This window comes from Ochotona curzoniae, unplaced genomic scaffold, assembly GCF_017591425.1.
Source record: "Ochotona curzoniae isolate NIBS_2020 unplaced genomic scaffold, NIBS_Ocur_1.0 contig_3622, whole genome shotgun sequence".
Classification (NCBI taxonomy): domain Eukaryota; kingdom Metazoa; phylum Chordata; class Mammalia; order Lagomorpha; family Ochotonidae; genus Ochotona; species Ochotona curzoniae.
Window position 1 is genome coordinate 14,311,950 of NW_024465926.1, and position 13,141 is coordinate 14,325,090.

Consider the following 13,141-nt stretch of genomic DNA (forward strand, 5'->3'; position numbering starts at 1 on the left):
CAATATTTTCAATTGCAAAGAAATGTTTCCTACCTTGCCTGCTTCCCTTTCTAAGTCGACGTACTCCCGGCTAGGTGTCTGTCGCTGTTCCCCCTGCCAGCTGGCCGGAAAAAACTGGAGAGACAGATTCGTTCCTGTGGCCACAAAAGCCTTTTAGAAAAATCAATACAAACAGGATCAGTAGCAGGACATTACATAAATTATGCAGGCAGTCATTTATTTTTACATCAGTTTATGTCTTAAGCCAGGCAGCAGGGACGATACTTAAAAGTTAAAAAAAAAAAAAAAAAAGAAAGAAAGAAACCATGCACTCATCATTTTTCTTAAGTATTAAGTTACAAACATCTGATTCCATTTTGAGGACATTCGCCATTGGCTGCTTAAATATAAATTCAGACACACAATCAATACTTTCTTTCAGATCATTTTTTGCTGACATTAGGATCCCACATTGCTAGTATCTAGCCAGAAGGCACCATTTAAAAATTCTTCACATTTAAAAATTCTAAATTACATTTCTAAGTGTGAAAACTATTGAAGATCTAAAGATTTTAAGATATATCATGGTGTCTAAAGGAGACATTATAATTTCTCTTGATTTCTCTTGCTCAAGCAAAACACTATATGGCATATGGAACATTAAAAAACTGGAATGCAAAGAAAAGAAGTGTTTTATAAAAGTGCATTTTTAGGCTTAGGCTTTAAAGTCCATGCTTTAAAAAAAATGTACTTCAGATGTGTCTCCCATAATAACCCATGCATTAGCATTAGCAAGTGCTGTGAGGCTACTTCTCTATAAAACCTTTTATGGGGCCCAGCACAGTAACCTTGTACATGCAGGAATCCCATATGGGCACTGGTTCCAATCCCGGCAGCCTCACTTCCCATCAGCTCTCTGCTGTGTCTTGGGAAAGCAGTCAAGGACAGCCCGAAGCCTTGGGACCCTGCACCCATGCGGGAGACCCAGAAGAGATTCCAGGCTCCTGGCTTCGGATCAGTGCAGTTCTGTCTGGCTGCTGCAGCATCTTAAGGAGTAAATCAACGGATGGGAGGTCTTCCTTTCTGCCTCTCCTTCTCTCTATAAATCTGCCTTTCCAATCAAAAATAATAATTAAAAAACATCTTTTATGACAGAAAAATGTACAGATTTTCCAAAATGTTGCTTTTGGAAAACTGGATCTGACTATAACCCAAAGAAGACTATCTGATATTTATAAGATTTAGAGAGTACCACTCAACAAACAGAACATTCTAAAACCATGTCGATAAAGTGGCATTCTATGTTGCCCCTGGGCAATTCAACTCAAGATTCCCCTAAGCAAAAAATAAATACACAAATAACATTACTCATCTTCCCCAAGGAAATTCAGAACAAAGTAAGCTAAAAGCAATCTTGAAAAAAAAAAAAACATGTTTTTTTATCAATCTAAACTCTTCTGAAACTGGAATTTGTTTGATTTCATTAAGTTACTGTAATTTCATTTTTCAGCAGCCTTCACCTGAAAGCCAGAGGGTCATACTTTGGGCAAAGTGTTTCAAGCCATCGGCTGATTCAGCTCTCCGCTAGTTCCCCTAATGGTTAACAGCTTATTCTTTAGAGGTAAAGCTGAAACTTCCTAATTCTATTATTGGTACAACAGGTACCTTTGTCAACCCAACTGCTAAACTCTAGGTTTCTCTAATGGCATTTCCCTAATCAACTGGGATACCCTTTTCCTGGTGGTGGCAGGTAACAGCTCCAGCCCATGAATGAATACCCAAGACCAAGGCATGCTGCTTCAGCCTGGCATTCACCTTGTGGCAAATCGTTCCACCTCCTGCGAGCCAGATTCAGCTCTGTGCTAAGACATGCTGCAGATCTTATTACCTCACCTCCTGTCTGAATGCCAACCTCAGAAGATATTTCCTGCTTCATCACTTTATGCCCATTATCTCATAGAGATCCCTCTCCAAGACAGAAGTGATAGCAACAGATCATTCTAGAAAAGCATTTTCCAAACGTATTTAACCATGGAACTCTTTCCTTTAATGGAACACCTACACATCTAAGAGGTGGGAAAAATCTGTTCAACAACAAAACAGCTCCATTGATATTATGACTATATCTAAGATTTCCTGTTCTATCTTTCACAAATTACAAAATGGCACACCTTGCCAATTGAGTTCCCTTTACCATTCAATATTCAGGACTAAAAACATACCCACATATTAGATTTTACTTCCAACACCTGAGTCACTATACCTTATCTTAGTTATTTTTTCTTTAGTGTAGAAGACCTATCTCCCACTCTTACTGTGACAAGAATTCATAGGAGAAGTATCCTATTTAACCAGCTAGAGTCTATTGGTCATTCACAATGATTTTATAAATTCATCCTAGGGTAAGGTCTGAGTTTTACCTGAGAATGGTCATGACAGCTCTAAAATATTTCTATATCAAATGAAAACATCACTAATTCCACTGGAATGTGCACACTAAAGAGACGTTCACAATTTTTAAAAAGGATAAAAGAGCAACGGGAACCATAGAAAAATTGGGAACAGCTTCGAGAACTACAGATTTTCTTACCGTGTATGGCTGTTGACAGAGGCAAAATGGTGCCTTTTCCACAACCAAATAGGTAGAAACCATAGCCTTTTTATAGGTCACAAGATAAACTTCAGGCATTAAACAATGTCTAGATTCAAATTATCAAACACCTTTAAGACAAAGCACCTATACCCAGAGGGTAGATACACACAACCATTTCCACCTACTACAAGCTAGGGATTTGCCATTTAAATGGGGGTAATGCCGAATTCAAAGGAAAAAAAAAAAAACAGAGGAAAATGTGAAATTCCTCCTCAAATACAGTGCTGCTATGCCCCCAAAGCACATTCAAATCTACAAAGAAATCTACCTTCTTCAGTCTTTAGTACGCACAAGACACAAAAAAAATATCAAAACTTTATGAGCTCAGGTATTTGGAAAACATCTAATTCAGCCTGAAAAGCAATTTCTGACAAATACAAACGACCTTTAACACTGCTACAGATCATAGCAAAACACATCATACAGCAATTCAGATGTACATGCCAGCTCATAACTGCAGGCCACCAAGTGTGATATGACAGAAGGCATCCCACTAGCTGTGCTATTAACCAGACTTCCAAACACATCAGCTTTAAAAACTTACTACTCTCTCACCTTTCTCAATCCTATCAATTGCCTGCAGCAAATCTTTCGGTTAGAGTTATCCTCCACCCAGCGAGGCAAAGGATACTACAGTCACTACTTCTACTAATAATTGATTGCTTTTTTGTGCTCACTCCATGACAAAACTGAAAAGTATCTAACTTATACATTTACATCACAGACACATTACAACTCCTCAGGCAACACGGAGAGGAATAGTCAAATATTCTAGGAGAACTGATAAATGGAATCAAATTATCTTCCACTCAAATACAATTCTAAAAAACTTCCTTTGAAATAGCAAGAGCATTCTTTAAAAAAAAATGTGATTGTGGTGATTAAAGAGCAAAGGTTTGACATATGAATTACAGCTAGAAAAATGTTTTAAAAATAACATTACAGAGGGTGGAAGAAAATTTTTCCAGTGCGTCTTCCTATTAATCCAAAAGCAAACTCTCCTGTGGTGCCAAGTCTCCGCCAGGGCAATAGGCCCAGGTCCTGGAGCACAGAACAAAACTTCACTAGCGAGTGCCTTAACTTTGTTAAAAACAAACATCCTTTCTTCCTACCATTTCACAAGCAGATAAGATGTAGGACCCTTGGGTGGTGGTTGGTTCCCCCGCTCCGCCCCAGCCCAAGGTGTGATGGAGGCAAGGCACCTGAGGGCTTCTTCGCACAGCCTAACTCGCACTTCCTCAGGAAATGCAGCACCCCACAGCCCCGGGATGGGAATGGTTTCTTTCCGCTTCTCCCGAGTCTTCACACAGGCGAGAGATCAAACTGGCAGGATCTTGGGGTCCCCCTGCCCCTACACCCCTCATCTTTCCATCTGTTAGAACAATAGATAGCAGGAGGCAAGATTTGCTACTCGGCTATTCTGGAAGGGAGGCAGCGTCAACAAGGAGCCTGATCGCCAAGCCCAGCATCTCAAGAACCACGCTGCGGCGGGCCTGCAAGGGTCTCGGCGTCAACATCGCGAGCCCCCTCCCCCGATCGCGTCCCACACAGCCCTCCTCCACGCGCCCCTCGCCGCAGCCTCCACCGACTCGGGCCGGAGCTCCACTCGCGGCCGGTTCCGGGAACCACGAGGCGCGCCGCGGCCGGCCACGGGGGGCGAGCGTCTCCCGCTGAGCCCCGGCCCGCCAGGGTCTAGTTTCGCATTTTGAATCCCGAGTAGGAAGTGAGACGGCGCCCGCTCAGTTCCGGGAGCCGCGGCGGCCGCGGCGTCGTCCCCGGAACCCGCCCGGGGCCCGCGCGCAGCTTCCCCCCCAAAAGCGCAACAAGTGACCCGCCCGGCCGGCCGCGCGCGCCCCGGCCCCGCCGACTTACGATCTCGGAGCGGCCGTCGCGGCAGGCGTTCTGGAAGCGCGCCTGGCGCTCCTCGTGGGGCCGGTCCCTGAAGCCCGTGTACTTAATCTGCAAAAGGCAGAGGACGGCCCGAAATCAGGAGCCAAATCCGCGGAGCCGCCCGCACGCCCTCCCGCCCCGCGCGGCGCCGATAAGCCCAAGCACGGTCTGCGGGCAGACGGTGCCCGGCGAGATTGCCCGTCCTCGGGCGCAGCCGGCCTGGGGGACTCCCCGGGACCGCGCCGTCCCAAACTTTTCTCGGCCCGGGGCCCACTCGGGACGCGCTGAGGCCTCCGCAGCGCGCGCGCCTGCCCGCCGCCCGTCCTCCTCACCTCACATTCGCGGCTCAGCTTCCTGAAGAACTCCTCGTTCTCGAACTTGCTTCTCTGGTCGGGCACGACGCGCGGCATCTTCTCGCCCTGAGGGGCCGTGCCGGCCGGCCGGGCTCGTGGGGGGGAGGGTTTGCGCGGACAGCCGCTGGCCGGCTCGGCGCTGACCGACTGACCGACCGCCCACCCGCGGCGCCCGGACTCCCGCTTCTCTTTGTTTCAGGCGCCCGCCCGCGTGGGCTCCCGCTCCGGGGAGTCTGAGTGCCGCCGCCGCCTCCCGACCCACGCCGCCGCCGCCGCCGCCGCCGCCTCAGCCGTTGCCTGCCGCCCGCGCAGACCCAGCTCTCGCCGCCCCCGGCCGCCGCCGCCGCCGCCACTTCCTCTCGCCGCCCACCTCGCTCGCTCGGCCGCCCGCCCCGCCCCCGTCGGCCCCACCCCTCCTCCTCGCGCGCCCGCCCGCCTCAAACTCCAGCAAACAAGACGCACCATTCACAACTCCGCGGCCCCCGCCGCGCATGCGCCGCCCGCCCGCTTGCGGGGTGGCTGGGCTGCGGCGAGCCAGGCTCCCTCCCGCAGCGCCGCACTCTTCCACACGCGTGGCCACGGACCACTCAGGGTGGAACTGCGCTGTGGGAGGATCTGTCCGGCCCTCTCGGGAGCGGCCTCGGCTGGCCTTTTTTGTCGGCCCCTTCCTCAGCCATCTGGAACTTTAGGGCTCCCCTGACTACTGAATGCGAGGAAACCTAGGTAGTTGGGGACTTTGTGTCCCCAAGTCGACGGGGGGTGGGGTGGGGTGTAGGTTGTGTACACTGAAGACTAAAAGTGGAAACAAACCAAGAATCCAACAGAATCATTATGGAAAGATGGCTGTTGGAGTAGAAAGGAGATCCCATTTTGTAATCTGCCAGCTTCAACACTGGCCAGCAAAGCCTTTTTCCTGATTTTTAAAATGCAGACACTAAGTTCCCTATGTTAGCGTGAAAGCTTTTATCTGGGTCTAGTATGGAATGGTTGCTCAATAAATTGAAGTTAAAAAAAAAAACCAAATTGAATGGCATAACTCATCGACAAGCCTCATGTTTACCCAAAGTGCAATCAAATTCCGAAAAATAAGATCTGTAAATTCTAGGCAAGGTTTTATCCAACCTGGAGACAGTTCAACACAAGGTTTATAGCAGAGCTTGACTCAAAGTTGGGCTCTCATGATTCTCATTCTTGAACCTTCAGCTTGTCAAAAATTCAGTTCAAGGATGACGAATAATTACCGTGAGGATACCTAAACATAGAAATTAGCGCCATAATCGGTTGGTAATGTCTGCTTGTATGCGGCATTTGGCAGAATTTTCCATCCCTGTACAGTCAAAGCTCATTTTTTACAGTTAACGGAACTGAGCTGGGATGACTAGCCGGCTTGGTTTACCAGAGACTGTCCTGGTTTAAACAATGAAAGTCTCCCATCCCAGGAAACCATTCATTCCCCCTCCACAAACCAGGAGGATGGGCCAGCCTAACTGAAGAACAGAGATTGATTGCCTAAGATTAGGGAATTTCAAGCAGCTGCACATCTGTAGGGTGGAGGTTGTGACAAACACGCTCGTTCTGAACAGCAGACACAGAATCAGCTCATTTCCTGAACATGCCCCTGTCTACTCATAGCCGGTGTCAATATACCTGGATATATGAATACAAAGGATATAGAGATGAATGTTACCAACCTTAAAAATATGGAGTGACAGAGAAAGAGACACACAGAGAGAAATCGTCCATCTGCTGCCTTATGAATCCAGAGGCCTAGAGCTCCATCCAGGGTCATGGGCCATCCTCTGCAGCTCTCCCAGGCACATCAGAAGGAAGCTGGATCAAAAGTAGAGCAGTAGGGACTGGAACTGGTGCTCCACGGGATGCCGGTGTTGCAGGCAGTGGCTTTACTGGCTATGCTAGAGCTCTGGCTCTTATCCAATAATCTCCCCCCCTCCCTCAGGTCTCTTTCACTTGAAAGCTACAGAAATCCAATTCTAACATACCAGAAAGAGATCTGTTGTATTTTGTTTTTTTTTTTTTAAGATTTATTTATTTATGTTGGAAATACAGAGCTACAGAGCGAAGGAGAGACAGAAAGATCTTCCAGCTACTGTTTCATTCCCCAAATGTCTGCGTTGAGCTAATCCAAAGCCAGGAGCCAGAAGCTTCTTCTGGGTCTCCCATGCAGGTGCAGCGTTCTGAGGCCATGGGCCGTCTTCCACTGCTTTCCCAGGCCACAAGCAGGGAGCTGGATGGGAAGTGGAGCAGTGGGACATGAACTGGTGCACATATGGGACTGCAGTGGTTTAAGATGGAGGATTAGTCAATTGAGCCATTGTGCCAGGCCTGTCTGTTATATTTTAAATAAGCAAATTAGAGAAACAGATAAACATTGTCTGGTTTGCACTCTCATTTTTCTATTTCTTCTCACTGCTTAATTCTCTCAGGCTCTTTTGAATTGCATTTATTTCCTCGCAAAGGACACAAGCAGCCGGGCCCCGCGCGATGGCGTAGTGGTTAAGGACACAAGCAACCACTCCTCCAACTTCAAATCTTTTAAAAAAAATTATTATCCTTGGTTTACTTCCCAAATGGCCACAATGGGCTGGACTGGGCCAGGCTGAAGCAAGGAGCCAGGGATTCCATCTGGATCTCTCACTTGGGTGTCAGGGGGCCAAGAACTTGAACCATCTTCTCATTAGCAGGTAGCTGGATCAAAAGTGGAGCAGCTAGGACTCAAACCAGCATTATTTGGGATGTTGGCAGCACCTGTGGTGGCTTAATCCAGTGTGCTACAATCTCCCCCCTGCCCAAGTTTCACAATTACCAGGAAAAATTTTCTGAGTCACATACAACCCTGACTACCAAATCATTATGTCCAGGCAGATATGATAGGATTACTCAGCTTAGTCATCAGCCTTCCCATCAGGTATTGAGAACCTATGATGGACATTCTTAGATGGAATCAGATGCTCGGATGAACTATTTCCCCAAAAAGGTGGGAGTGAATGAAAATCCACTGTGGGACCACTGAAGCAGCTAGTAAAGGGTGTCATTTTATTTTTGCTCTATGAAAGTCCTGGGCCAAACTAATGTGAAAACTCTATACCCCAGAAGACAAAATGGACAAAACCAGCTGTGTATGACTGCGATCACGTAGGAGGTAAACGAGGCAGCTCCTGCCCCAAGACACAAACTAAATCATTCAAAAAAGGAGAAATCTTCAGACATCTGCCACCTCTTCCATCCAGCTACAAAGACCTTTGGGTGTCATTGTCTCAAACGAGACGTGGCCATTGTCTCAACGAGAAAAAGATGGTGAATTTGTTTCTGGTTGGACAGGAGCTGTTTGATGACCTGTGCTCAAGACACCAGAGTTCCTGTTGCTAATCCTTAAAATAGCAAAACAAACCAAAAAAGGGGGCTGGGGGAATATATATCCAAGAGTATCCATGATATGTGTGAGTAGTACCGTGTTCTATTTGTTTTTGTTTGTAACTTTCCATTTCTATTTTTGCATTTCTTTTTATTATTTTTTTAAATAATTATTTATTTTTGTTGGAAAGGCAGACCTACAGAGCGAAGGAGAGACAGAGAAAAAGATCTTCCATCCTCTGGTTCACTCCCCAAGTGGCCACAACAGCTGGAGCTGAGCTGATCCAAAGCCAGGAGTCAGAAGCTTCTTCTGGGTCTCCCATGTGGATCCAGGATCCCAAGGCTTTGGGCCATCTTCCACTGCTTTCCCAGGCCACAAGTAGGTAGCTGGTTAGGAAGCGGATCAATGGGACATGAATCTGTGCCCACATGAGATCCTAGTGAGGATTCAGCCACGGAGCTATCCCACTGGGCTCGTATTTTTGCATTTCTATAACCCCAAGGAAGCACCCTCACCCCACAGCAGATCTTGGTGGGGCTCAAAATGCTACCCCTGTTCTCAGCCTTTGGACTCTAGGAACAGTTGGTTCCACCTTGGGAATTATAGGGACCCAAAACAATCCAATCATTCCCATCATGGCCCAGAGGACCAGACACACAACATGAGCTTTGGTAAGGAAAAGGTCAGTCATGATCTAGTGCCGGGTGCCTGGGAACACAGAGCTGGCCAGGGTGCACTAATGATCAGCCACATGACAGTGGGAAACTATGTCCCAAGAGAGAGGAATGGCAAAGCCTGCCAAGCAGACCCCACAAACAGGCTTTGGCAACTTCAGGCCACAGGATAACCCACACTCAGCATTGTCTGGCATGCAACTGACCAGGACAGCCGGGAAACTAGCCACAGGCCAAAGGCGGTCTCCTGGACTGACCTTGGCATACCGCTTTGTTGGTGCCATTTGAATTTTTTTTTCATTTATTTTTAAAAAATGGAATGAAGGGAAATGTATAAAGGAATTCTTCATCCATGTGAGTTATGGCCTGGTCTGTGTTCCCAAGAACAGTGGAGGTTGTCTGGTTGGATACGGGTTATGGGTGCGCCCAGAAACCACCACCGTGGAAAGATTTGCTATGATCTAGTTCTACTAAGGCTCGCAGCTGAAAATCTGATGTTTCCTCACTGTCCAGAAGACAGCTCTCCCCGTCCACTCCAAACCTCACTGAGTCCTCAATAGTCCCACAACCTAGAACCTTCCTTTCTCAAAGATTCAGCCTGCCCCTGGGCTTCCCCTGAGCAAACTCCCTACCTTCCTGGGGTGCAGCTAAGCCTTTTAGGTCCTCCTGACTGATCTTGAATGGGTAGGAAGCATGTGCCATAGCTCTGAGCAGGATCTGTGGACCCCCACCTCCCCAGTGGTCAAGCCCAACTGGGAAGCTCTGTGTTCGAAGCTTTTATGCTCAACTACCTCCTAAGTCAGGTCTTACTGTTCCTGTCTGACACACCAGGGGAAAAAAGAGAGAGAGAGAGGGAGAGAGAGAGACTCTGAAAGATGAGAAAGTGAGTGTAGGCCAAGGACGAGTCCCTGACCCATGAGAGGTAACAAGATGGCTGAGTGCTGGGTGCAGTGTTATTTCTCACACTGTCCTGAGAGTTGGGCAGCACCCCTACCCCAGATGAGGAAGCAGAGATGCAAAGGGACTGGAAGACCTCAAGGTTGTGGTCTTAACTGTTCTAGTCTCAGGTCTCTGCTAGTAGAGAGGCCATGGGTCCTGCCTATGTTTCTGACTGACTGCACTGTGGCCAGGTGCAGAGCACCCACTCCTGGAGCACCCCACAAGGTTCTAGTTAGGTCCCAACAGGTTAAATGACAGAGTTCCAGGCTGGCATTGTGGCCCAACAAGCTAATCCTATACCTTCAACCACCAGGATCCCACATTAGTTCCAATTCATGTTCTAACTACTCCACTTCCCATCCAGCTCCTTGCTCATGGCCTGGGAAAACAGCAGAGCATGTCCTAAGTCTGTAGGACCCTGCACCCATGTGGGAGACATAGAGGGGGCTCCTGACTCCTGGCTTCAGATCAGCTCAGTTCCAGCCATTGTGGCCTTTTGGAAAGTGAACAGAGAGAAGATCCTTCTCTCGGTTTCTCTGTAAATCTGCCTTTGCCATAACAACAAAGCAAAAAAAGGAGTTTCATGGTGGGTCATGCAGTAGGCTAGGGTGGATGCCCCTGAGTCCAACCATTTGGTCCTCCTTGGCTTAGCTTAGACAGACCGCCTCCCTGGCTCCAGTAGCAAAGATGGCTTGTACCAAGTCTGGTGTCAGCAGTCAACCACATCTGCCCCTCCTCTTTACAGATGCAGTGGAATTCCGCCCTCCCCCACCCCAGGTCTCTGAGCCTCATTTTTTTCCCCTCTCCCTAAGGAAACGGTTTCCCTTCAATTACTGAGGAAATATTGTACCATCTCAAAGCTGAAAAAGGATCTGGGGCCACAAATGAGATTTGAAGGGGGTAGGAAAGCAGAGCTGGCACTGTGCCCAAAGCCTGGCTCCACTCTGCAAATAGCATTTGGAGGGAGATGGGCCCAAATCCAGGATAAGGTGTCTGTCTGCTGGCCCCTGGTAGTTTCCTGAGCTGTAAAGATTCCTGCTTTGTTTTTGAGATAATAACTCATTTACCATAAAAGTAGATCCTAACATATTTTTCCCTACCTTGTGGGAACTTCTCCCCTTTCCCAGCCTCCCTATCACCCCCTGCTCCCACCACCAGCTCAGCCATGCCATCGGGAAAATAAAGCAGGGAGGAGCAGGCTGCCTCAGAGGAGCATTTCTCCAGCGTTGGGATCAATAAACCCACTTGCTTAAAAAGAACCAGATGATTTCATCCTTGTAATTACAAGTTTGACGTTTGCAAATCTTGCCCAGGCTCCAAATGAGCCTCTTTGTCATGAGGGGTGGATGGGCTTGTCTGGGTGCCCCGGGATGGGGGCTGGCAGGGAAGGGTAGTGCTGGGGGGCGGGGGCGGGCAGAAGAAGGCCAGTTTGGGATTTGGAGGCCTGGCTCACTTGCCAAAGGGCTACTTGGGACTACTCTCCTTCTCACCTGGTTTCTGATGAATGATGTGAAACAGACTGGACCAGGAGGGTAGGGACTGGCTGCTGCTGAGCTCTAACACGCCCCCAGGCTGCCCATTTGCCTGTTGCAGAAACACAAAGGCCCTCAGCCTAGCACTGCCGACCCTCTGACAATCACTACTTTCCTTTCCAATTCCTTCTCCATCATTTCTCCCCATGGCTCCTGTTTGCATTTCTCACATGCCTCTAACATGACTTCCTCCTCTTTCTCTGCTGCAAAAATTCACACTACTTTTCTTTCTTTTTAAAATGTGAGTTGAGGGACTGCTGATGATCATTCACAACCTCATTTATTTCACATTTAACTTCATGTTCTGGGCCAAGTCCATGATCAGCCTATTGGGACACAGCAGTACACTGGGTCTTGGGAATGTGGTTCCCCCGTGATTTATGTTCATCTTACCACAATGCATTCCTCATACGAAGGTCCCTTCTCTCCATCCCTACTTAAGATTAAATATATATATTTAATATATATTTATATATTTATACTTATTAATATATATTATATATATATAATATGTAAAGCTGGTATATAGGAAAACAAATAGGAGTCCCACCATTTCAAAAAGAATCATTGCGTATATACATTTGAACTTTTGTTTCATTTACTTGGAAGGCAGAGAGACAGAGAGTGCTCTTGTATCCACTGATTTACTCCCCAGGTGCTGATAACAGCCTGGGCTGGACCAGGCCAAAGCCAGGAGCCAGGAACTTCATCAGGGTCTCCCATGTGGATGGCAGGGATCCAAGCACATAGACCATTACCTGAGACAATCTTTATGGGGTTCCAATACCCCATGCAATATCTTAATTGCTGTGCCTAGCGCCTGTCCCACAGCTAATATTTTAATGTATTCCCTCTGACCTTGTTCCATCCACATTTTTTTTCACATAGTAAGACATTCTAGATGTGCAGATTTGATTGCTCCATTCAATTTTGCACCCTAACTGTATGTCACAGATATGTTCTCATGGTATCATTTGAAATTCTTAATGGCTCCTTGCAGTGCCAGTGGCTCTCTGCCAATCCCCTACTGTTGGACATTTAGGTTATCTCATGTTATTCACTGCTACAAAAAGGTTACTGTGAACCTTACAATGCTTAAGGCTTTTTCTTAAAAGCTCACAGTAGTATTTCTAGTATCCATTTCCAGAAGTGGAATCACTAAGTCAAAGGCATTCTAAGATCCCCAATACATATTGCCAAATTCTCCTTGGCATTCCCTTGGCTGTCACTTCTTCCTCCCCTCCTTTCTCTCCTCTCTGTGTCTCAGACAGAGGAAATATCAAGCAACAATAAACCAAGATCTGCAAATAGAGATCAATCAATCAATAAAGGAGGTTGAATAATTTAACACTCACTCCTGCCTTATTATCGACTCCTGAATTTAAACACATTCTCTTTTATCTTCCTTCTGCGTTTGCATCCCTGCTCATGACACCTGGACACTCTACTCGGTTTTTGGATTCTTCTCCCATTTTCCAAGCTCTAAACCATCCAGGCAGGTAGCGTTGTGATAGTACCTTGAGAACAGCCCACAACTGCATCACCAGCCTGTCTCCCCTTTAGGACAATAGGGATCATTAATAAGGCCGACGATAAAGTCATGCATCGCTTAATGAGGGGGCTGAATTCTGAGAACTGCATCCATAGGCAATTTCCTTGTGTGTACCTCATAGAGTGTACTTACACATTACGATTGCTGGGATGTCATAGGAGACACAATCTCAGGGACCAATGTCTATGCACTTGGT

The 13,141-nt window shown here is 47.3% G+C and overlaps 1 protein-coding gene across 5 annotated transcripts in view; it reads right to left on the minus strand.

The window, feature by feature from the left end:
* LOC121158016 (core-binding factor subunit beta) overlaps positions 1-5,120 on the minus strand; it is a 46,431-nt gene extending 41,311 nt beyond the window's left edge. For 4 of the 5 annotated variants that reach the window (XM_040982566.1, XM_040982564.1, XM_040982562.1 and 1 more), the window contains exons 1-3: positions 4,855-5,120; positions 4,505-4,591; positions 34-150 (exon numbers count right to left, since the gene is read on the minus strand). In XM_040982566.1, coding sequence (XP_040838500.1) covers positions 34-150; positions 4,505-4,591; positions 4,855-4,932 — 282 coding nt within the window. In that variant the 5' untranslated portion in view covers positions 4,933-5,120. The remainder of the gene's footprint in view (positions 1-33; positions 151-4,504; positions 4,592-4,854) is intronic. The other variant, XM_040982565.1, reaches the window with a different exon arrangement.
* Between the last annotated feature and the right edge of the window lie 8,021 nt (positions 5,121-13,141).